General features: G+C 40.0%; 1 protein-coding gene across 1 annotated transcript; it reads right to left on the reverse strand.

Moving 5' to 3' along the window:
- Positions 1-1331: 1331 nt before the first annotated feature.
- On the reverse strand, positions 1332-23505 carry chrna2b (cholinergic receptor, nicotinic, alpha 2b (neuronal)). The gene is made up of 6 exons (XM_007256654.4): positions 22760-23505; positions 11606-11757; positions 9584-9628; positions 6737-6846; positions 3358-4471; positions 1332-1683 (listed from the first exon to the last, which is right to left on the reverse strand). The coding sequence occupies exons 1-6, from the start codon at positions 22827-22829 to the stop codon at positions 1558-1560; spliced, it is 1617 nt and encodes a 538-aa protein (XP_007256716.3). The 5' UTR covers positions 22830-23505; the 3' UTR covers positions 1332-1557.
- Between the last annotated feature and the right edge of the window lie 891 nt (positions 23506-24396).

Consider the following 24396-nt stretch of genomic DNA (forward strand, 5'->3'; position numbering starts at 1 on the left):
ATCAGACTCCTTAACTGCAGAGACTGAACTGATGGTTTTTCTGTACATGCACACACACTCTTACCCCACTTACCCCAGAAAATGGAAAGCACTAAAAACCCTACTACCTCACTGGACTCTATTGCACACTGTGTAATAGAGGTAATTACTACCTCACTGGTCTTTTTTGCACACTTTTTGCACACTGCATAATTTGCACACTGTCTTGTTATTTATTATTCTTTGTCTGTATTGTGTTGTATTGTCTGTCTGCACTTTTGTACTGTTGCACTATTGTTCTGTATACACTGTGTTTATGTGCACCATGGTCCCTGGAGGAACGTTGTTTCGTTTCACTGTGTACTCTGTATATAGCTGAAATGACAATAAAAAACACTTTGACTTTGACTTTGATGAACCCGTTTATGATGGACACACTTTATGTGCATATTTTCCTCTATAGAGATTCTTTGCCATGGCATTGCTAGTTCTCGTGCGTTTAGTTATGGTGTGTTCTCCTGATAAACGTGCTTCTGGTGAGCAGCCAGGTGAGTCGGCGATTTCCCACAGCAAAATAATAAATGGTGTGATTAGTCACCATGTGTCGCTGATCAGTCATATAGATACTAAAAACAAAGGTTCACTTACAGATATGTCATATTGGCTTTAGCTAAGAACTTTCTTTTTCTGTACTTTTAGAAACTGTGTGAAAATCTGCTTACAGTTATGCTGAAAAGGGGTTTGAAGAGTTCTCTACCTTTCAAGCTCCATTATCATAACAGTATAGCAGATCTAGTGAACTCAGGGAAATGTACATTTTGTATAAAGCTATTTATAATCTCGTGAATCAGCAATCGTCCACATCCAATTGCCTGTAACAGATGTCCAATATTCAGCAGTGCAGCAGCTAATACGTGCCCTATAAGGGCATAAAGGTAAGCTTTGCCAGCATGCTTTTTTTCACTTGCATGAGAATGAAAAGAGTTAGTGGGGTTATGTGTGTTCAGTTTACATTCACAATGATGTGTCTATCCATATTTTAAAGAAGGTAGTACCGTCAAAGCTCTTACTAAAAATAGACATTTGTAACACTATTCAGCTTTATATTTTTACTGTTCTTACACAAAAAGAAATTAATGTAGCTCTTAATGCAAGGTTTGGTTTTAAAGGTTGGCCAGTGTAGGTTTAGAACTGAAGAGCTTGTCTACACTTCACTGCTCTTTGAGGTTATGCCAGCACACATCACATCCTCTAAATCAAACTGCTTTAGAATCTGATCCACTGATGCATGAGAGTGAGAGAGAGAAAGAAAAGCATGAGAGAAAGAAACAGAGATGACTTCCCCACAACACTTTTTTAAGGTGCCAAATTTTATTAAACAGTATTCACTGCAAGGTTTTACATTCAGAGAGAGAGAGGTTTGGTGACTGGGCTTTTGCGCAGCAGCTGCTGTTCCCCGCAGACAGTTCTTCATTCACTGAGCACTGTGTGTTTCTATATGTAGCGTCCCTTCACCGCTTCTGCTGATAAGTGTCCCCACAGTGCCCGTACATGTGTGAGTGTGTAAGAAGCCAGGCTCTAGATCATGCCAGCCAGCCAGGGGGGAAGGAACAGGCCGATGGTGCCCAGCAGACACACTATAATGAACATCCACAGGAAGATCCGATCGATCACCATGGCAACATACTTCCAGTCCTCCTTAACCTGTGCCAAAAGATCAGAGAGAGCAGTGTGAGTGAAAATGTCATTATAATGTACACATACACAGCTCTAATCAGCAGTACCTGGATTATTACACAAACAAACTTACTGATAAGGCCAGTTTGCCAGTTAATAAAGGGTTCTCAGTACAACAGGTACCAAAGGATACCCAGATTAATGATTACCAAATATCATTGACTTTGACAGTTTGACAGTTACCAAAAGATAGACAGATTAACAATTTCCAATAAAGGAATGAAAAGACAAAATTATGTGATCTTAAAAGTTCTCTAAATATCCAAATTATTTTATTATAAAAATATTTTAGCATGTTTTTAAATAGACTACATTAAATACTTTAATTTTATTATTTTATACATTACCAGTCAAAACGTTTAGACACACCTCTCTTTCGATATTTTTATTTATTTTATTATATATTTCTTGCATGGTAAGTTAATGCTAAAGTCATTCAGACTATAAAAGAACACATAAGGAATCATGTAGTACATTTTAAAAGTGTTAAACAAACCAAAATACTCTTATCTGGGGTGCTGTTATCTTGTGGTTTCTGGGGCTGGTAACTCCTATGAACTCATCCTGTGCAAAAGAGGTAACTCCTGGTGTGGTCCTGATGAGAGCCAGTTTCATCATAATTTTTTTGATGGTGTTTGTGACCGCACTTTAAAGTTCTTGAAAATGTTCAGACTGACTGACTTTTTTGACCATTTGTTTTCTGAACGTAGTTGAGAATATTACTCAAGTAGGGCTATTTACTGTATACCAGCCCTACCTTTTCACAACTTTACAACTGGTGCTCTCAAACACATTAAGAAGCAAGAAATTCAAATTCAATTTAGTTAACTAAAAGCCAGGTGACTCTACCTCATAAAGCTGAGTGACCTTTTTTGACCATGTTTTTTCTTTATTTAGTTGAGTATTTCTTGTCATAAGATGGATTAGATCATTTCTTAAGTAGGGACTTTCACTAAATTCGACCACTCTAACTCTTCACAACACAACTGATGCTCTTAAACACATTAAGAGGACAAGAAATTCAAGTAATTAACTCTTGTTTAGAGTTAATTAGCACAGCTGTTAATTGAAAGCCATTTGGGTTACCTCAGACTCTACCTCATAAAGCTGACTAAGAAACATATTCTGGTTTGTTAAACTCTTTTTACTTACTAAACAACTCAATGTGTTTTTCTTCATACTTTGGATGACTTTATTATTAAACTACAATGCAGATTTTTTTATGATTATTATTTTATTTCCATTTTTTCCCATTCCCCCCCCAATTTACACAGCCAATTACCCAACCCACACATTAGGACTCCCACTATCACTAGTGATGCCCCAACACCAGGAGGGTGAAGACTAGCACATGCCTCCTCTGATACATGTGAAGTCAGACTCCGCCTCTTTTCGAACTGCTGTTGATGCAGCATTACCGAGTAGCATCAAAGCGTGCTCAGAGGAAAGTACAGCCGATGGCAAGCTACATGAACAGGATTCGAACTAGCAATTTAATGATCATAGTGGCAGACCACTGGACCACTTGGAGCAAACAATCCAAAAACATTTACCACTGGCATTAAGATGTGTCCGGATTTTGACTGGTACTGTACATTCAAACTTTCTGGTACTGGTATTGTATATTAGCTTCTAACTCACGCTGAAGTCGGCGTCCTCTGCCCTTAAGTGGTCCGCTATGTAGTGAACCCCCTCCAGTGCCTGCATGATGCTGGGGGACAGAGGGGACCTCTGGTCTTCTTCAGTGGGCCGATTCGTGTGGTTTATTCTAAGACCTGAATGCCTGGAGTTTGGCAGGCAGGCCATGCCTATCTCCTGCCGAGGAGGAGCTCCATGCTTTTGCAGGGTTGGAGGGGTAGATCCAGGGGGCCGGGGAGAGGGAGGACGGAAGGAGAGTGAGAAAGCGGAGGAAAGCGTTCCTAGCTCCAGTTCATTGTAGCAGCAGGTCCTTGTATCCTCCTTGAACCAGCTGGCTGAGGTGCTTAGGCAGGACGCCCGTGACCTTTGACCCTGTTGCAGAAGCAGCAGCCTCTGCCTGCGGCGGCTGTCGGGTGCCGGCCTGCGCATGAAAAGCCAGCGGGGGATGAGATCCAGGAAGACGGCATGTACCCAGCGGGGCATCTCGTGGGTGCCTGGGGAGCGGTGGTGAACGTTCAGAACGAACACGGTGATGATGATGGAGAGAGTGACGAAGATCATGGTGAACAGAAGATACTCGCCGATGAGCGGAATGACCAGTGAAGTGGACGGTATGATCTCTGTGATGAGCAGGAGGAAGACAGTGAGTGACAGGAGCACAGAGATGCAGAGCGTGATCTTCTCGCCACAGTCTGAGGGCAGGTAGAAGACCAGCACGGTCAGGCAGGAGATCAGCAGGCAGGGGATGATGAGGTTGATGGTGTAGAATAGAGGAAGACGCCGGATGATGAAGAAGTACGTGATGTCCGGGTAGATCTCGTGGCAGCAGTCGTACTTCTTGGTGTTGTAGGTGCCCACAGCGTTGATGATGGCCCACTCACCACTCTCCCAGTAGTCCTTCAGGTCCACCATTGTCTCCAAACGCTCCAGGTCAATCTTGGCCTTGTCGTATGTCCACGAGCCAAACTTCATCTTGCAGTTCTGCTGGTCGAAGGGGAAGAAGGTGACATCGATGCTGCAGGAGCTCTTGTAGATGGCTGGAGGAACCCAGCGCACTTTCCCTGTGTAGAAGAGGTGGGCTTTGGTCATGTGGGTCACGGCAAACTCCCCATCGGCACTGAGAAAGAAACACACAACCAACTGTTACTTCATTTTACTTATCTCAGTTTTTTTTACAAATGATAAAAGAAACATCTTGATGTCTCAAGCACTGATGAAAGTCCCTCTTTAACCCTTTGAGGTGTGGTAGTCACTGTGAGAATCCAACTTGTTTGTTCTCATTTCTCTGTTTTTTGGGTGCTTGTCTCTCTCTTGCAGAGTATTGGACAAGAAGCCTGGAATACAAGATGGCGGCTAGAGAGTGAGGAGGGATGTTTGCATACCATGTGCTGTGTTTTAGTTTGGTTTAAAACTTCTGATGTTTTGACCCCTTCAATATTGTACATGTTCCTTAAGTTTAGTTTAATAGGTTTTCATTCTCTGTTTTAGAGAAGTGTAAAGAGATCTCACCAACTTTATTCCTGCCAGTTTCAGTCCCTTTAAAAATGAGCCGTTTAAGGGCTCTGTCACTTTTATGCAAATTGTGTTTTGGAGCTGAGTAGCTGGCATTATTTGCAGCTTACCCAGGCAGCATTTGAATGGACAGTGGACAGTGGGTACAGATCCCTCTGTCAGATGATGTCTGCTTTGTACGTAGGTTCTCAACCGACATACAAATAGTGGGTCTTCAACTCATCTAGTGGGTGGGGCTCTGGTGGGGGTTGACGGTGAAGGGTGGTGCCAGGGTGCCAATATAACGTTGATATAAACCATGATATAAAAAGATCTAGTCCTCTCATGCAAAAAATAAAGAGACATATGAACTCCCTTGTTGACTGTTTATTAACTGGACAAAGAAGTGGTTTCATCTTTAAAAACACAATTAAAAAAATTGAGTATTTAATGAAACAAACTGTGCATTGAATGAAAAGTGCACATTTTAGTGCACTTTACTGCATAGTGGGTACTCATTATGCTCCACATCTGGATTAGTTCATTGGCTTGGAATTTGTTCCTATTTGTTCTTAATCTGATATTTTGAAATAAATTCTCTGTGTGCCTGAAAGGGTAAACAGAATTTATCATGAATAATTATTTTTCCTGGGGAAAAACAACAGCATGAAGGTTGGTGCTTTAAATAAAAAGTTGTAAATTATGTCTTTCATTTCATTTTCTTTTTGATAAAAAAATTCTACCTCCACTAATTTAATTTGGTGCTTGTAAATTACATTAATTAAATAGACCACTTACAACAAGCACAAACATAAGAGGTTGTTGGGAGGCAAATCATTCATTAATAATCACACATCTGGTGCACTCAGCTATAATTTACATTACATTACATTACATTACATTTGGCAGATGCTTTTGTCCAAAGCGACTTACAATATTGAAGTGCAAATAATAGAAGAGGTTAAGTACAAAAATAATAGAAGTTAAAAATAAAGCATCTATAGATAGGGCCTTAAGGAGGTCAGAGGGAAATAATGGGATAGAGGAGTAGAGAAGAGGAAGAAGGAGATGAGGTTAGAATTTAGTTAGTTTGTTAGAGGTGTTAAGAGAGTAAGTGCTCTTTGAAGAGCTCTGTCTTCAGGAGTTTCTTAAAGATAGCGAGAGATTCTCCTGATCTGGTAGTGGAAGGTAGTTTGTTCCACCATTGGGGAACTCTGTATGAGAACAGTCTGGATTGCTTTGTGTGAGTGTTTGTTTGGCAAAGCGAGGCGACGTTCATTGGAGGAGCGCAGCGGCCGGGAGGTAGCGTAAGCCTTCAGGAGCGAGTGCAGGTAGGAAGGAGCCTGTTCTGTCATCACCTTGTAGGCGATTGTAAGAGCTTTGAATTTGATGCGAGCATCAACTGGTAGCCAATGGAGCTCAATGAGCAGCGGAGTGACATGTGCCCGTTTTGGTTGGTTGAAGACCAAACGTGCTGCTGCGTTCTGAATCAATTCATAATTATAAATTATAAATTATGCATTTTATATATTTTATTTCTTTTTCAAAGACCGGTTCTCCAGTGACAAAGGGGGTATTCAAGTTCACGAGAAGCTGCAGTACCACTAAAGAACAGTAGGTGGTGGTCTCTCTACATGTTGGAAGAAAGCTGTGCTTCTGAGAGACCTGAGAGACAGTAATAAATGTGGTATTGTATTACACTGCTGATAACATAACAGATAACCTCGCCTCACCTCTGGAATGCCCATGAGAGCAGACTCAGCGGTTTACGTGCTCTATACAGCGATTGCAGCTATTATTCATCATCCTGATTTTTCTCACCAAAAAAGTATTTTGCTTATGTCTTGTATAGTTTCCTGATAGGCATCTTTGAGCTTAGTTTGATACTCACTTGTTGTACAACACAATGTCTGGCACCCAGATGAGCTCTGATGGCACCCTGATGGACGTCACATTGTCGTAATCAGAAGGCTTCCATCTTAGTTTATAGTCATTCCACTCCTGGGTGAGAAAATGCTAAATGTTATTACTGTAATTTCCATCACTGAACAGACTGATCCTTTAATCTTTATAAACAGAATGGGTATTTGAGTCACTGTATTTTATTTACTCTTTTTTTACAGATTGCACAGCAAAGTTGTTTTATACAGGCTAAGGTGGTGCTTATGAATAGTGGACACAATGTAAAACATTTGAATCTGTATTTTATGATATAAATAATAATAATCTACTGATGAAGTAGATGTGTTTCTGATCACTTTTTCGTATTCATATTGCTGCAAAATGTCACAATGAAGACTAACATTCACTGCTGCTTCATGCCACATTTTTTTGGACACACCTAACTACTATTATTAATAAATAGTAATAACACAAAGTAGTACATTTAGAATATACTTCAAGTGTATTAAACAAGGTGTTTAAAAAAACATTAACTTAAATCTACTCAAGTTAAGTAGTTGTACGAAAAAATCACTCAAAAGCACAATTTAATGTTTTTATGTTGTGTTTAAATATAGTTTAATCACAACATACTTAAGTTGTTCCTAAATAGTAAATTTAGTATGTCTTTAAGTACAGTTTTTAATTTTAAAAAGTATGTATTTTATCATGTTAAGTATACTTTTGAAAAATATACTTTTCTTTTACAAGGGAAGTAAAGAAAAATAATACTTTAAGAAATGAAGGTGAGTCAATCTGAAACATTACAGATACTTTGAAAGTTGCAAAGACAATAAAAAGGTTATGCTGAAACTGGCTCTCATCAGGACAGTCCAAGGGAAGGAAGACCAAGAGTAACCTCTGTTGAAGAGGACTAGTTCATTAGAGTTTTCAACCTTAGAAACCGCAAGTTAACAGCACCTCAGATAGAAGCGCCTAAATGTCTTAGTTAACCTGTGTGTTTACATGTGTTCCTTCATAGTCTGAATGACTCCAATATTAATTTAAAATGTAAGAAAAAAAAATATGAGAAGGTGTGTCCAAACTTTTGATTGGTACTGTATAGATTTATATGACAGTCTTGATAATTATCCCGCAATATATTTTTTTTACATTTTTCAATTTATAACTCAGCCCTTGACCTTTATTTAAACATATTTCTCTTTAATTGAGGAGGAACAGAATGAGTAAATTAAGAAGCGATTAATTTTAATCATGAGGACATAGTACAGTTAACAGTGAGGATCATCACTATGCTTGGAGGGACAGATGATTATCAGTGATTAATGGTTAAGTAATAGGACTTAAAAAGTAATCAATAGTGAAAATGTGAAAAAAGCTCTAAAGCACAGTGAGCAGATAATTATGTGAAGATAACATACACTGTATGTCTGAATGTTGTTTGATATCCCATTGTCATCCATTTAAATGCATTCAGCAACTTTCAGGTTGAACATGTTGCTAATACAGATGTGTAAATGTACAATTACAGCTTGTCTAGTCCCTGTAGAGAAGTGTTGCCAATAGAATATGACTCTCTGGAGGAGAAAAGCATGAACCTATTTTGCCTGATGAGGGCTAGAAGGGTATGAACCCCCTACACTGAGACTACTCTGGGCATATGTTCTCACTATACCACTGTGTGTATGTGTGTGTACATTGGTGTATACACTGTAAGCCCCGATAAGTTGAATTTACTTTAAAAAATTGAGAAACCGTTTCCCTTAAAAAAGTTAAGTAATGGGTCATAAAACTTAAGTTAGCATAACTTAGAATATCAAGTTATTACAACTAAAGGGGGAAGTTGATTTAACTTTTTTATTTTTGTTATACTGTAACACTGTATAAGTTGAGTTTACTAAACTTTTTGAAGGCAGCCGGTTTGCTCAATTTTTGTAAGTAATGGGGAATGAAAACTTGAGTTTGTTGAGGAACTTGATTTATTTCTAAGGTTGCCCAGGGGGAATCACTACACACTGATGGTGAGTGTCTGTCAGAAACTGTTGGACACACCCAGTATGCAAATAGATTGTGCCAAAAGCCAATAGACAAGAAGCTGTTAATGGCAACAGACTAAACTCAGTTATTATAAGTTGGTTCAACTCAAAGATCTCTGTTTGAATAGTACAGTATCTGTGCCCACAAATTTTTAACTAGCGAAAAATAGTTGAGTATTGTTTAGAAAAATCCAATTTTATACAAAACAGACTTAAATCATTTGAGTTTAAACAACTTCTGGGTTTACAGTGTATGTGTGTGTTCACTGCATAAATATGGTAAAGGTGGAGAAAACCTTTATTCTATTCTGTGCATCCAGCTAAAATATGGTGGATACGGTTGTCTTATCTTAAGCTGTGTTCTCTGGAATTACATTTTCCATACAGTACTTGTAGGATGATTTGTGAAGTTTGGGATGTGGATGGGTGGTGATCATCCAACATTACGACCTTACTATTGCTCTTATTGTTGAATACAATCAAACCCTATCAGCCATGTTTCAAAATCTAGCACAAAGCCTTCTCTGGACATTAGACATATTCAGTTACCCTGAATATGCTGAAAACTAATCAAACACTAGGAGACACCGACACTGTAACTATTCCTGATTAATTTGCTAAGTAATAACCAGCAATAAAAACATTTAAGTAATATGTCAATAATTGACATATCACTAATGATGTACTGACAATATTCTGAATAATTAATTTCTTTATGTACAGTCTTTGTGCTCTCATCACTTTTTATTCTAGTAGTCCAGGCCAAAAGAAACCAGAAACCAATGAGATGATTCACTCACTTGCTTTAGCCAGACATTGGTCGTCATCATCTGGTTCTTCTCATCCTACAGAGGAGGAAATGAAGTGAGAGAGAGAGAGAGAGAGAGAGAGAGAGAGAGAGAGAGAGTAGTGAAAGGTTGGTGTAAGACTGTTGGCCAGAATTCTGGGCTTGCTCCAATAAAGTGCTTTTGGTTAAAGGAGGGTCAGAACTGCTTAAACTGCATCTCCAGCAGCAGCGTAAGTGTAATATTCTTGATGGACCATCTTCAAGGAACACCTGATTCATCAGGACTCTCAGGCTAAAGGTCTGTTAATGTGATTTCGGGGGAAGTAGATGTTAATATCTTTGCAGAATTAACATTTCCAGTGTCGAAGGTTCGGGACACTTCAAAGAAAATCTCTCCTGCTCTTCTTCCTTTTTTAATTGAATTTGGATAAGGAGGTTAAGCTCGACTGCATTTCCAGCACTATAAGGTATTTGACTTAATGAAAATGAAGTAGACAGACGTAGGTGGTGGAAATCCACCAGCATATAAAATGTGGTACATTCTTAGTGTACATTCTTAATTACAGGATGACATTCAGATTACAAGAAAATATAAGTGTCAATCACTAATTACAAAAAGTATAGTAATAACAGTGCTGCAGAATAATCTATATTTTTCTTTATTCAAAATTTAACCTGTTTTTGCTTGGGTAGCACATGTATTTCATTATATTAAGTATAAAGACCGAGGGTTCTTCTAGGAATCCCATACTTATGCAAGGTACTTTTTTCACTATAAACTAAACATAAAATGTACAGGTAAATCTGATATTGCTTAAATGTTGAAAAGTGTGTTTCCACTTTTTCCAAAGTTTTGCATGCCACTTTAATACAGAACAATAACTGCATGCACTAATGGTCAGAAAAAGAATGTATTTATTTATTTATATTTTCCTATAAAACATCTGTGGTATTGTAATTTACTCATGTGTTTTCCAATTACAAAAGAGATTCTTACAAAAAGTATTATTGTAGGACCTTTGAGGACAATGGTTGCTCCCTGGTTATTGGGATTGTGGTTGTGGGTATTGATGCCAGGGTTGTGGGTTCGATTCCCGGGTTTGCCATGTATGTCCAACACAAATGATGTTTGTGGCTGTCTTTGTTGTTTGTCTGAACTACAGTATATGTATATATGACCTATGAGGAATTTCAGAAATGTGTAATTTGGAAAACATCAATGACCATTACTAATGTATAATAAAGGATAAATGTTGTAATTCCTTATGCAAAACATCATTTAAAAATTGGCCGTGACATCAGTGTGGGTGGAAATATTAAGGGAGTTTTAGAGAGAGTGTTTGACTGCTAGTCAGCTGACTTCTGCACAGTGGAGCAGTCTGACTACTCAGCATGTCATATGAGAGGATCAATATTTAATATGCAGTGGCAAATTGTTGTCTGAACATATTCACAGTTATTTTCCAGGAATGAATCTATTTGACCAAGCCCTGTAGACAGTTTCACCCTGAAGCTTGTATATCTGTGAATATCCTGTTTAAAGATGTACACATAACAACATAAAGTAATCTACATGCTGCACTTACCATCTAAATACAGTATTCTGTATGTGTGTTTATAATCTTTTGACTGAACTTCAGCCTGTTTAGTCAGTCACAGTAAGTATCCTTAAATTATCTACCTGCAAGGTTTGGCAATGATATGCCATAATAAAGCACATTACAGTATCAGGTTCTTACTGAATACACTGTATTGTACTATCAATAGTTAAGTCTTAAGGATGTAATTGCATTTATTTAATATGAAATAAACATGATCTATGTTAAAAATTAATTGAAAGTAAAGTCAGTTCATCTATCTTAATAACTTACATGAGATATCATGATTATCTAAGCTATGATAAAGTCTAACTTAAATACTATGTCACTATCCTCTGGGTAAACTGTTGTCTTACAGTAAATGAACGAATTAATTCAGCAACTGACATCCACAAGGACAACAGTAACACTACTCATTGTTATGCTATGATAGTTACCACATCAATCAGCTGGGCGATGGACAAGCCAAACTTAACAATGACGACATCTGAGGTGTTTGGGACAGGCCGGGACCACTTGTTGTAACCAATGAAAAGCTTTTTGAAGAGTTCATCCTCAGCATGTGAATGAGTCTTCTCATAACAGGACACTGGAATAGAAGAAAGGTTAGTCTGACACACTGTAAATCTTAATTAGAACAAAATCTGTTTCTGAAATATTTCTGAGACAAGTATTTGTTAACATAAATTTTTATTTCAAATAAAAAGGATTGGTAAGCAATTTATAAGCATCTGCTTATAAATTGCTTACAAATCCTAAAAAATGCACTTGGTTGGAAAACATACAATAAAGCATGTTGTGTGCCTCAGCTATACGGGCATTTCACACAGACATGCATTTCTTACATGGCAGGTGCAGCTGGTCAGCTCGGCAGTGTGTAGGTTTTGGAATCACACAGAGCAACATTTTCATGTCAGCTTAACAGATTCATGTTATATGCTCAATTTTTATTTTTTTTTGCTGACACTCACCTCATCCTTCAATTAAATGATAAGGGATACTCATTTTCTCTGCAAGCAATGCCAGTAATGTTCAGGCATGATAAAGTATGTGACATTATTTCAGTGGTCTTATGCGGATGACTGAGCGTAATATCAGCGGGATGATATTTCACTTGTTGGAATAGGCTTAAGGAATCCTCTTGGCATATGAAACAGCCGGATTTAGGTTTAAGTTATCGTTTTCTCCTGTGGAATGTAAACTTTGTCACCAAGCCTAAGTGAAATAGCTTAATTTCATTTTTTTTATTTATAGAACTATAGAACTATAGAAATTAAAAGATGCAGAGGACACACGCGTAACATGCAGAACCTCTAGTTTTGAAGATTACTTTAATAATTCCAGACAGCTTGCAATTTACTGTAATTTTCCCACTATAAGGTGCATAGGATTATAAGCTGCATTTTAAGTGACTCTAGTAAGGAACAGGCGTGTCGCCGTGTTTTCCTTCTAATTCAGGTAATTAAGTTAAGTAAAGCTAAGTTAAGTAAACAAAACTGTAATTCTTAAAAAAAAAATAATAATCAGTCAAACAAGCACTAAAAGTTAATCTACACAGATTGCAAGCTAACTGCAGATAAGGTTATATAAAATCCACATGAGCTGCTTTATAACCTTGCTTGCCGTGGTAGAAGTTATTAAACTCGTCTTACACTGGTTTCTGTAGGTTTCTGGTTTCAACTTGGCAACCCGAGTGAGCTTTTTGTCTGTGGCGAGGTGGGTGGAGTAAATAACTCTCTCAGAGTTTTGAAATAGGACTGCAGCAGCCATTTCACACTCTCACTCTCATTTCCTACTGATTGCTCCATTAACATAAAAAAACAGACTCTAAAGTAATTATGTAACTATTGTATAATGGAGTCACTGTTTTTTTATATCACAGATTTAATTTACAATTTTATTACAATCTTTTCATAAATATATAAAAAAAATAATCATTTTATATTTTGTAAAATGACAACACTGCCTTTTTATAAAAATCATAAAAATAAATATTTTATCATGAAAGGAACCATACAAGCTGGCAAGAAGTAAAACGAGCGACAACATTTACCAAAAAGAGCTAACCTAGCTAACTAGCTAGTGCACACAACACACATAGCTAGCTAGCTATATAGCCTACCTGGGCACAAACATTTATCCAGTAATGTTTCTCCTACACTAAACTGATTATGTTATCAGCTAAATGTCTCCAGATAACAATATCTAAAAAAAAAATCTATATAATTGAATATTGCCTACTAGCAAAGGACAGTGTGCCACTCTCCCAGTGCACTGCAGCTAGCGTTAGCTATGTAGCTAGTGTTATGTAGTTAACAGAGGAACACCATAAAGCTTCCTGCCAAAAAATCCAGCTCAAGACCAGTTGGTCATTAAACCATGCCCTATGCAGGTAGGTTAGCTCATTAACTAGCTCTTGACCAGTGTAGGGTATGTTTTCTGTGGATGACCAGCCGGTCATAACATTAGTAACATTAATTAAACTAACGTTAACTGACTAAGTGTTAGAGAGGTACTGTACTCTGTCCACTTTATTAAAATTAAGTTTTATGTTATAGTAACTAGAGAATTTAATAATAATTAAAAAAAACTTTATTTTCTTACACAAACATACATTAAAGGGAGGTTTCTAAATACAATTAACCTAGAATCTCCTAAAAATGTAAATGTTTCCTATAATACATTTAATATATTTGTATTTAATATAGTTAAGTCAAACTATCTAAATGTACTGCAAAATAAGTATAAAAAGACTAAATGTCTTAGAGACTAAAGTCTCTATTTTGCTACATATTATTCAAATTGCTGGGATAAAAAGATAATTACATTACATTACATTTGGCAGACGCTTTTGTCCAAAGCGACTTACAATAATGAAGTACAAAAGTAATAGGAATTAAGATAACCCATTTTTAGACAGGCTTAAAGGAGGTCAAAGGGAAATAAAGGGATAGAGAAGTAAAGGAGAGGAAGAAGGAAAATGGGGTTAGAAGTAGTTAGTGTGTTAGAGGTGTTAAGAGAGTAAGTACTCTTTGAAGAGCTCTGTCTTCAGGAGTTTCTTAAAGATAGCGAGAGATTCTCCTGATCTGGTAGTGGAAGGTAGTTTGTTCCACCATTGGGGAACTCTGTATGAGAACAGTCTGGATTGCTTTGTGTGAATGTTTGTTTGGCAAAGCGAGGCGACGTTCACTGGAGGAGCGCAGCGGCCGGGAGGTAGCGTAAGCCTTCAGGAGCGAGTGCAGGTAGGAAGGAGCTGTTCTGTTATCACCTTGTAGGCGATTGTAAGAGCTTTGAATTTGATGCGAGCATCAACTGGTAGCCAATGGAGCTCAATGAGCAGCGGGGTGACATGTGCCCATTTTGGTTGGTTGAAGACCAGACGTGCTGCTGCGTTCTGGATCATCTGGAGTGGTTTTACTACACAGGCTGGGAGGCCAGTTAGCAGGGCACTGCAGTAGTCAAGGCGTGAGATGACGACTGCTTGTACCAGGAGTTGGGTGGCCTGTTGCGTCAGAAACGGTCTAATTTTCCTGATGTTATAAAGCGCGAAGCGGCAGGATCGAGCAACTGAGGCCACATGGTGCGTGAAGGAGAGTTGGTCATCAACCAGAACACCCAGGTTCCTAGCAACCTTTGTCGGTGAGAGAGAGAGAGAGTCGATGCTTATAGAGAGGTTGTGTTGAAAAGATGGTTTTGCTGGTATAACCAGAAGTTCAGTCTTTGAGAGATTTAATTGAAGGTGATGCTCCTTCATCCAAGAGGATATGTCAGAGAGACACGGCGATATCCGTGCAGAGATTGAGTTATCTTCAGGTGAGAATGACAGGTATAGCTGGGTGTCATCAGCAAAGCAATGGTAGTTAATGGTAATTAATGGTAATTTTTGGTAGAAAAAAAAATGGTAACCAGCAGACACGGAGTAACCATTTTTTTGGTAGAAGAATGGTAAAAAGTTAATGGTAACTAAATAAGTAATTAAATTACTATTAGTACTAGCAAAGCTGGCTTCCTGTTTAAACTGCTAAAAAAGAAATCCTGCACTAAAATGACCTCAATGTAATTCACAGCAAAAAATACTGCACTCCACTCTCCACTGAATGGACCATGATACCTGTGTACCTTGCCACATATGCCCTGTCCATACTGCTGACAACTGCCTTCATTTATAAGGAGGATCTTCAGGGCAGAGCATCTGGCCTCCAGCACTCTGGCCAAATTCAGACATCAGTCCTGAGCCTTGAGAACCACAGCTGCCTGGAGGACATGTGAGGCCTGGCCACCTGGGCCCTGGCATAGTAAGAGCTACTCTGGAGGAGTGTGGTGATTTACTGGTCCTGGCACTGTGGAGCCTGTGGACTGAGCAGCTTCTTGATGACCTCTCTATTACTGCTTATTAAATCAATCTCTGGCTTAACGACAGAACGTCATTAATTAAGTCTCTTTTAAAGCACTCTGGGATATATGCGGACAGCCTGAACGCTTGACCCTGAGAGATGTTCAAGAAAAGAGGGGTAATAAGGGTAAATAAGATATCTCCTGATGCTGACTGTTGAAAGTCCTGCTTTATTCTGACAAAGAAGACTAGGCAGTTCAGATTCATTGGCTATTTTATGCAAAATAAAACAGTAAATGCATCACGTTTGGGTCAGTATTTTTTGTCCACACCATAGCTGTTCAAATTTTATACAAACACTGTTCAATAATTACTTAGAATGAACACATTATTAAAAATGTAACTTTGATGAATTTTATACAGTTTTCTTTGATGTGAATGATCGTTTTTTTGCCATTCCACGATTCTGTCTGTTTTTAATGATTCTTTAAATAATTTATATATAATTTATATAATACATATAATTTAGATCTTTTTTGAATTATGATTTGAAGATGATATTTAAACTGTAACGCTGTGTGAAGGACTGGACGAGGAGAGCGGACGCTGACGCAAGTATCATTTATTAAAGAACAGAAACCAAAACATAAATCAAACCGAAACAGACCAAACAGGAGACTAACAGACAGACAGGATATAACACAGCCGTGACAGACGTATAAACGCACAAGAACCGACAGAAACACTAATGACTGAGATGCTTAAATATACACACAAGGCGGGAAGGAGAACAGGTAACACCTGGGGACAGACTAATGAGGGGCGGAGCTACAAATGGACACAGGTGAGTGGAAAAACACTGACAGAACACAGGGGCACGGGTCACGTGGGACAACACAGGCACGAGGACAGACAGGAAACAGGGCCAGGCGTGACAGAAGCCTCCCCCTAAACGCGCAGCTCCCGAGGCGCGTAAAAACGAACCCCGGGGGCTGGCGGCGGGGAGAGGCCGGGGAAAACACGAGACGAAACCGGGGACTGAAACGGAGACAGGACAGAGGACAGAGACTGGACGAAAGACTGAGACTGGACGGGAGCCTGAGACTGGACGGGGAACTGGACGGGTGACGGAGACTGGACGGGGAACTGGACAGGAGACTGAGACTGGACGGGGAACTGGACAGGAGACTGAGACTGGACGGGGAACTGGACAAGAGACTGAGACTGGACGGGGAACTGGACGGGTGACGGAGACTGGACGGGACACTGGACAGGAGACTGAGACTGGACGGGGAACTGGACACTAGACAGGGATGCAGACAGGACAGGACTGGACAGGGGAACAGGGACAAAAACATTAACTGGGACAGAAACTAGCACAGTGACGGGGACAGGAACTGAGACACTACTGGAAACGAGTACTGGGACGCAGACAGAAACTGGAACTAAAACAGGAACAGACACAGGTACAAACACAAACATAGACGGAAGCCCAGGGCTGGGAAAAGTCAATGTCTGAGGAGCCAGCCTGGGCAGAGTTCGAGGGGCTGGAGCAGGAGACCTCGCTGGCTTAGGGACACAGGGCCTAGGGCCAAACTTTGGTCTCGGAGCAGGTACAGAGTCAGAGGCGGACGGAGCCGCGGGTACAGGGTCAGGGACAGTGGGTACCACATTGGTGGCAGGCACTGCTGGTGCTGGAGCAGACACGGAGGCTTGAACAGCTGGAGCAGACACGGAGACTGGAGCAGCTTCAGCAGACACGGAGACTGGAGCAGCTTCAGCAGACACGGAGACTGGAGCAGCTTCAGCAGACACGGAGACTGGAGCAGCTTCAGCAGACACGGAGACTGGAGCAGCTTCAGCAGACACGGAGGCTGGTGCAGCTTGAGCAGGCGCGGCGGCTGGTGCAGCTTGAGCAGGCGCGGCGGCTGGTGCAGCTTGAGCAGGCGCGGCGGCTGGTGCAGTTTGAGCAGGCGCGGCGGCTGGTGCAGCTTGAGCAGGCGCGGCGGCAGGTGCAGCTTGAGCAGGCGCGGCGGGTGCAGCTTGAGCAGGCACGGCGGGTGCAGCTTGAGCAGGCGCGGTGGCCGCTAACACCAGGACTGGAGCAGTAGGCGAGGCTGTAAAGACCGGACCGGAGCTTGCTTCTGGATCAGGAGTCGCAGAGCTGGAATCCGGCCGGGCTGGAGAGCTGGAAGTAGGTGGGGCTTGAGAGCGCGGTGGAGCTAGCAGGCTAGCTAGCTTAGCCGGAGCTTCAGAGAGCGGCTTCTCAGAGCGCGGATGAGCCACGGGAATCACACAGCGTAGCGTCCCATCCGCTGGCTTCACGGAGTACGCCGTCTCAGCCGGGAGAGTCGAGGAGCGCGGATGAGCCACGGGAGTCACGGAGCGTGGCGTCCCATCCACGGGCCTCACGGAGCGCGGCGTGGAAACAGGAGGCGGCCAGTAAACAGGTGCGGGATTAGGCAGCGGAAGGCGGGTTGGTGCGGGGAAAGGCTCCTCGTCCTCGGAGCTGCTGGGAGCACAGCCAAGAAAGTCCCACGGCTCCCGGGTAGCCTGGCCTCCTCTGTAAAGAGTACCGAGGCTAACCGCACCAACCCGTATCGCCCCCCCAAAATTTTCTCCGCTCCGGAAATCTTCCACCGGAGAAAGGGAGCGCTGAGAGCGCCGCCGCCCACCTCTTCTCCTCCGGCGTCGGGAAGTGGAGGAGTTTTCAGCCGCATACTCCTCCTGAACGCCGCGAGAGAAGGGAGTGGGTCGGATAGCCAGCCTGGATCCAAAAAAAGGATTACTTGCAGCGTCCATATTTTTGGTCGGTTCTTCTGTAACGCTGTGTGAAGGACTGGACGAGGAGAGCGGACGCTGACGCAAGTATCATTTATTAAAGAACAGAAACCAAAACATAAATCAAACCGAAACAGACCAAACAGGAGACTAACAGACAGACAGGATATAACACAGCCGTGACAGACGTATAAACGCACAAGAACCGACAGAAACACTAATGACTGAGATGCTTAAATATACACACAAGGCGGGAAGGAGAACAGGTAACACCTGGGGACAGACTAATGAGGGGCGGAGCTACAAATGGACACAGGTGAGTGGAAAAACACTGACAGAACACAGGGGCACGGGTCACGTGGGACAACACAGGCACGAGGACAGACAGGAAACAGGGCCAGGCGTGACATAAACATGTTTACCATGTCATCTTGGGATAACCGCCCCTTTAAGAAAGTAACCTTTAACATCAGTCACATCACAACCTTCATTCTGTTTTTTTGTCAAAGGACTGAAGACACTTGCTGCATGCTCAGAAATTAATAATATTAATTTCACCTAATAATCATATTTTTTCCATGCTTAGCTGAGCTTAAGCTGCCCATGCCATTGTAGTAAAATATCCAAGTAACTAAAATAATCTAAGAGACACAGTTTTATTAAAATTGCCCTCCCTTTGGTGCAGCTTGCCATGACAGGGAAATAAAAAAGTAATTAAGTTGAAAAAATGATTTCTGGGTAGTCTTATAAATGTGAAAAATATTTAAAAGAATTGCAAATCTTTTTTGTAGGTTTTGAGGGTGGAGAGGCTTATTATGCTGATAATAACCCATATGTTTCAGTGATAATGAAATAGAGAGTCTAATGAAAACCATAAATGATCATTGTACATATATTAACAATAATAAAAAGATTGGATTGTTGACTCACTGAACAAAGCCTTTTCCACATATTTCATTTGTATGCAGAGTGACTTAAGAACTTGAGATCCTCTTAATTAGGTATGTGGACCGTGGTACAGTTCTGCATATTCCTCTGCCTGAGAACAGTCTCACAGACCATGCTACAGAGACTCAGAGAGCCTTCCCACGGCTACATCAAAGCCCACATCCCACAACACCTGAAACATGACGGCACCCCGAATTCTTGCTGTCTTCTTTTTTTTCCTCAGAGAGCCCTCCACCAGACAACCTGGTGGCAAGTTATTTCAGCCAAAAGTAGGGCGCTGTTGAAATAGCCACTGCTAGTCTCCTCTAGGGTGGATTCATGGACCATCAAGTAATGGGGACACTTTCAAAAACTCATACCTATTCCAATTTTAGCTCCTGCTTACTAGCAATTCCTTCAGCAGCAGTGAAAGTTAAGTCTGGAAATGGATTAGTACAATTACAGGGCTATTTAGCAGGACTGGGTAATTGTTCAAGGGCCTATGTGAGTTCCCATGATGCCCATTTAACAAACTGTGCAATATCTGACCTATTTTTACCATGTAACACACGGTGCAACACCTGACCTATTTTACAATATAACACACAGTGCAATACCTGTCCTATTTTATCATATACCACACAGTGTGACATTTCTGTTTCATTACCATTTATTTGTTATGTCTGTTCCATTTGCCCATAATGTATACTGTCACATATAAGCACCTACGACAGTCCCATCTGAGGACCTGACACACTCTTACACCATTATATTTTACCATATTACATACTGTCTAATTTGATCATATAACATATTAGGGGTGGCACAGTAAGCAATTAAGTATGGACACTATATGCTGTGCCAATAAAATGCACTAAATGTTATTATTGTCATTTTAAGCCACTAATATAATGATAATATAATAGGAAAATAATGCATTTACACATTATTTTTAAAGACTTTTTGTAATTAGGAATAATAAAAGACTGACATTTGAAAATAGAAATTATTAAACACCATAAAAACATAGAAAAATCACTTTGGTTTTTAAACAAAGTATACATACAGATATACGGACATCTTAATAAGCTCTCCTCCCAATGTAAACACACTTGGCAACACTGAGGATGTTCATATCTTGTACATTAATTTGTTGTTGAATGTATTTACTGTGAAAGGCCTATAACATATTGTTCCATGTGATCAGAGAAATGACTGTTTAACATACTGACCCCTATCACCACAAGATACCATTAAACACAGATCCATAGGAACCCAAAATACCCTAATATTCCCATTTGTGTACAGCACAGTTAAAGAGGCTTTCAGACCTGTGGATTTCACCACCCTCTTTCTGCAGAGACAGTTAAACTCCAAAACCAGCTCTCTGAGAGTGATGAGCTGTCAGAAAGTGACATACGCTAAACAGTCTAACCTACAATGATCTTATATTCCAGATTTGTTTATAATGTTCATTTCTATATTATACATCTTCATTGTAGTCAAGTTTTAAAGATTTTAAAAATGGTTTTATAAAGTCTCACTGTTACAATTTTGTTTGCACATTGAATAAAGGCATTCTCCACTAAACTCCTCTGACTGTACTGTATATCCTAATAATAATTACTTTCACTTAAAAATAAATAGAAAAAGTGAACTGTATTACATTGCTTTTATTAGTTATTAAATAATAAATATGGTACCAGCTTTACATGTACCACTAGTTGCTACAAGTTCCATGTAGGAACTACATTAATTCAAGGAGCAGCAACCTGGTATCGTGTTCTCTCACCTAGAGGAGAACATTAAACAGCACTGCATTCCATTCTTTGAAAAAAGAGCTTAATTTTGGGGCACTGTCTAGTAGGGGTGCCAAAGAATCCAGACACCCTTTTCTACTGGAAGGACAAAAGGGCACCCATATAAAGGCAGTTATTAAAACACATTATGATTTTTTTACCTACAAACTAAAAAAAATAAGGTATGATATAAGTACTTTTTTTGTACTCAAAGTTACACATTGTATAATTCTACCCTCAAAGGTACAATATTGGTCTTTACAGGGTCAGATGTGTTCCCTCTGAAGTACAAAATCTTTCCTAACAGCAGAAAGTACAGATTTGTACCATTTAACCAGGTACATTCAGTATTCTGTATTACTGTACTAATAAACAATATTTATTTTAATTATACATTTTTTAATTGAAAGCCAGACAATTTTGCATCATCAATTTTTGACACATATATTTAGTTGATGATAATGGCAGTATATTTTGCCCTTCATACAGGACAAAAAAGCAACCACTTTTCTCCTGATAATTAATATCATTATGTGGTCAAGGTACTGATGCTACAGTACAGTGCTCAGCCAGTATGAAGTCACACTTAGCAGCAATAAGGGCAACTTGCTCTTACAGCCTACAAAACTGAGACCAACAGGTCAACCATTATAAAAAAGTGTAATTAATTGTTTAGGAAAATGCAAAGAGGGGAAATTAATTCACACTGAATAATTCAAAATAATTATTGGTGTCAGGAGCCAATGTGAAAGATGCAAGTTAAATTTTGCATAATTTAATTTAATAACAGCATACAATATTTTGGTTTTGGCATTTTAGGTAACATATACTTATTCAATTATATAAATTCAGAATGAATTTACCACCCTGTTAAAAGAGAAGGTCCAGAAGTTTAAAAGTTAAATCAATGGTAATAAAAGTAGGGTTCAATTACTTAGGAACTTAATGAGTTAAAAAGAAAAAACAAAGTCTTGTACGGAACTTTAGACATCTTTCAAAGGGAAACATACATCAGCACGGGCTGTTTTAGAGTTAAAATATTAAGATTTATTACAATTAAACAACATCAATTTCACTGACTGTAGAAACATATTGTTTAAGTAAAGACATGTCTGTTGTTTAGTCAAGATGTTTAGTAAAAAAATGCCAAAAAGTTAGTGGGTTATTCTTAACAAAAACCTTGAAATTTTCATGTAAAATTAACATATTGTATATAGTGTACTGAACTATTGGATTCTCTTTTTTAGAACATCAGGAAAACAATACTTTAATGTGTATTTCTATATACTGTATATATTTTGTGCCAGGTGGGTGAGTTTGCCTGAAGTCATGTGGACACAGTATAGGATTGTGTATGTCTTCGCTGTCCAATGAAAAACAAGTGTCTCCAAAACATCTTTATAGGAGAGAAATAAATCCTTCTTAACTTTCAATGAAAGTCAATGTAAAAGACATTATTTCAGGTAATTTTGGAGAAATTCTATTTGTCCATTCATCAAGAAATCTTGGCACAGTGTAAGGAGAGTTTGTTTAAATTATGTAGTAAACTAAAAATTGACAAAAATGAAGAGCAACAATATGTATATTATATTAAACACTGAAAATAACTCAAACCTCAAAGGTAAAATTATTGGCTGGTTATTAGTAACTATTCTATATAACAGACAGCACACTACACACACTGACTGACTGACTGACTGAGTCACTGCTGATCAGAGAATTGGTGAATAGCAGAAAGTGAGGCAGCGTACCGGACTTCCAGAGCATGATGAAGAGCAGGGTGCTCCTCATCCTCCGCGGGCTGATCCCGGAGCGCTCCATCCCGCCTGCAGCTTCAGCTGAGAGAGGCTGGGATCAGCTCCATCCTCCAGCGCGCGCGCAGTTAACTCGTGCGGTGTTGAGTTTGGATCATTGTAGCACAGTCTGATCTCCTCCAGATGATCGTGTTAATGAAGGCTTCAGGGTTCAGTTACTGGCACCCATCTCCAAACTCCTCCTCGCCTGCTGTCCTGCTCATCTCTGCGCGCATCTTCCTCTCTCTCTGTGTGTCTGTCTGTCTCTCTGTCTGTCAGTGATCTGCGCGTAAAGACGCACCGCCGGCTCTGCGCACCTGTTCACTCCAACACTTTACAAGACTCTAACTCAGTAACTCAGCTGATACAGCCGGCTGATTCACTTCATCACAGGCAGGAGGGGAAGAGGGATGCTGGAGATGATGGTAACGGTTGTGGTCCAGGCTCGTGCACGCACACGTTTGCAGGATGAAGTGCTCCGGCTCGCGTCCTTGAGCTGCGCGCTCGCACGCACTTGTGAGGAGGTTCAGCCCCCCTGTGATTTTTTCTGGATCTGCCCATCTGCTGTGAGGTCAGGAGGAGGAGGAGGAGTGGCGTGGACTCGAGTTGGAGACCAAAGGAGTTTCCCAGCTACAACTAAGTGAAATACCAGTGATTTGAATGAGATTAATAAAAAAAAAAAAAAGAAAAAAAAAATCCAGTCTAAGACCCTATCTGGATGGGATTAGTTTCTCAGTTTTCTCTGTAAAAAATATTTCACACTTCTACTCAGTGATAAAACTCCTGCATCCGGACAGCAATTAAAAAAAAAAACAGGAGGACCAGTGAGTTTTTTGGCTTTCTTGGTCACATGACATCATGTTCAGTAGCTCCTCCATTTCCACTCACTGTTGTGTTTATGTGGATCTCCATGGAAACGAGCTCCCAAAATGTAATCAGGGTGCACAGTATTGGACAAATAGCTATTTTATTAAACAGAGGTGACGAAACTCAGAGATGTGCGTAGGTAATTTAGCCTGTAATTTTCTCAGAGGACGTCTGAGAAAAACACGCACATGTTCGTTCCGGACGGGAATAAAATCACAGAGTACTCCCCATAAAAGAGAAAATTAACCCAGGACTCCCTGAGAAACTGATTATAAGGCGCACTATCAATGAATGTCTCATTTCTGGTCTATTTTCATACATGAGGCACACCGGATTATAAGGCACATTTTAAGCGACAATAGTAAGGAACAAGGGTTTCTTGGGAAAGCAAGAGGGAAGTGCCTGAGTAAACAAAACTGTAATTCTTAAGAAATACACTTTCTTTCAAAGTCAAACGAGTGCTGGATGTTAATCTACAAAGATTTCTCTCCTGAAAACTGTTTATTTGGGTGAGTAAAGCGCTTCTGTTTATTTACAGCAAGCTTAGGTTTCCAATATTTTTAACAGCATGGTTAGCAGCAGTGCTAACTAACTAATTAGAAGCGCTAAGCGCTAGTAAATGCCGCCCACCCTAAGTGCCCCCTGAGTGCCCTCAGCTAGCAATTCGTCCCACATAACTTGTTTTAACACTGTAAACACGCAGGCTACAGTCCGATATACTCACCTCT

Source organism: Astyanax mexicanus, chromosome 1, assembly GCF_023375975.1.
Source record: "Astyanax mexicanus isolate ESR-SI-001 chromosome 1, AstMex3_surface, whole genome shotgun sequence".
NCBI classification, from domain to species: domain Eukaryota; kingdom Metazoa; phylum Chordata; class Actinopteri; order Characiformes; family Acestrorhamphidae; genus Astyanax; species Astyanax mexicanus.

Bases quoted from the DNA above. Each gene is read 5' to 3' on its own strand.
- chrna2b (XM_007256654.4), bottom strand. From the start codon at position 22,829: ATGGAGCGCTCCGGGATCAGCCCGCGGAGGATGAGGAGCACCCTGCTC. The intron at 4,472-6,736 runs GTGAGTATCAAA...TTTCTTTCTCAG, and splicing joins GACATTGTGTTGTACAACAA to TGCCGATGGGGAGTTTGCCG. The intron at 1,684-3,357 runs GTGAGTTAGAAG...CTTTTGGCACAG, and splicing joins CAGAGGACGCCGACTTCAGC to GTTAAGGAGGACTGGAAGTA.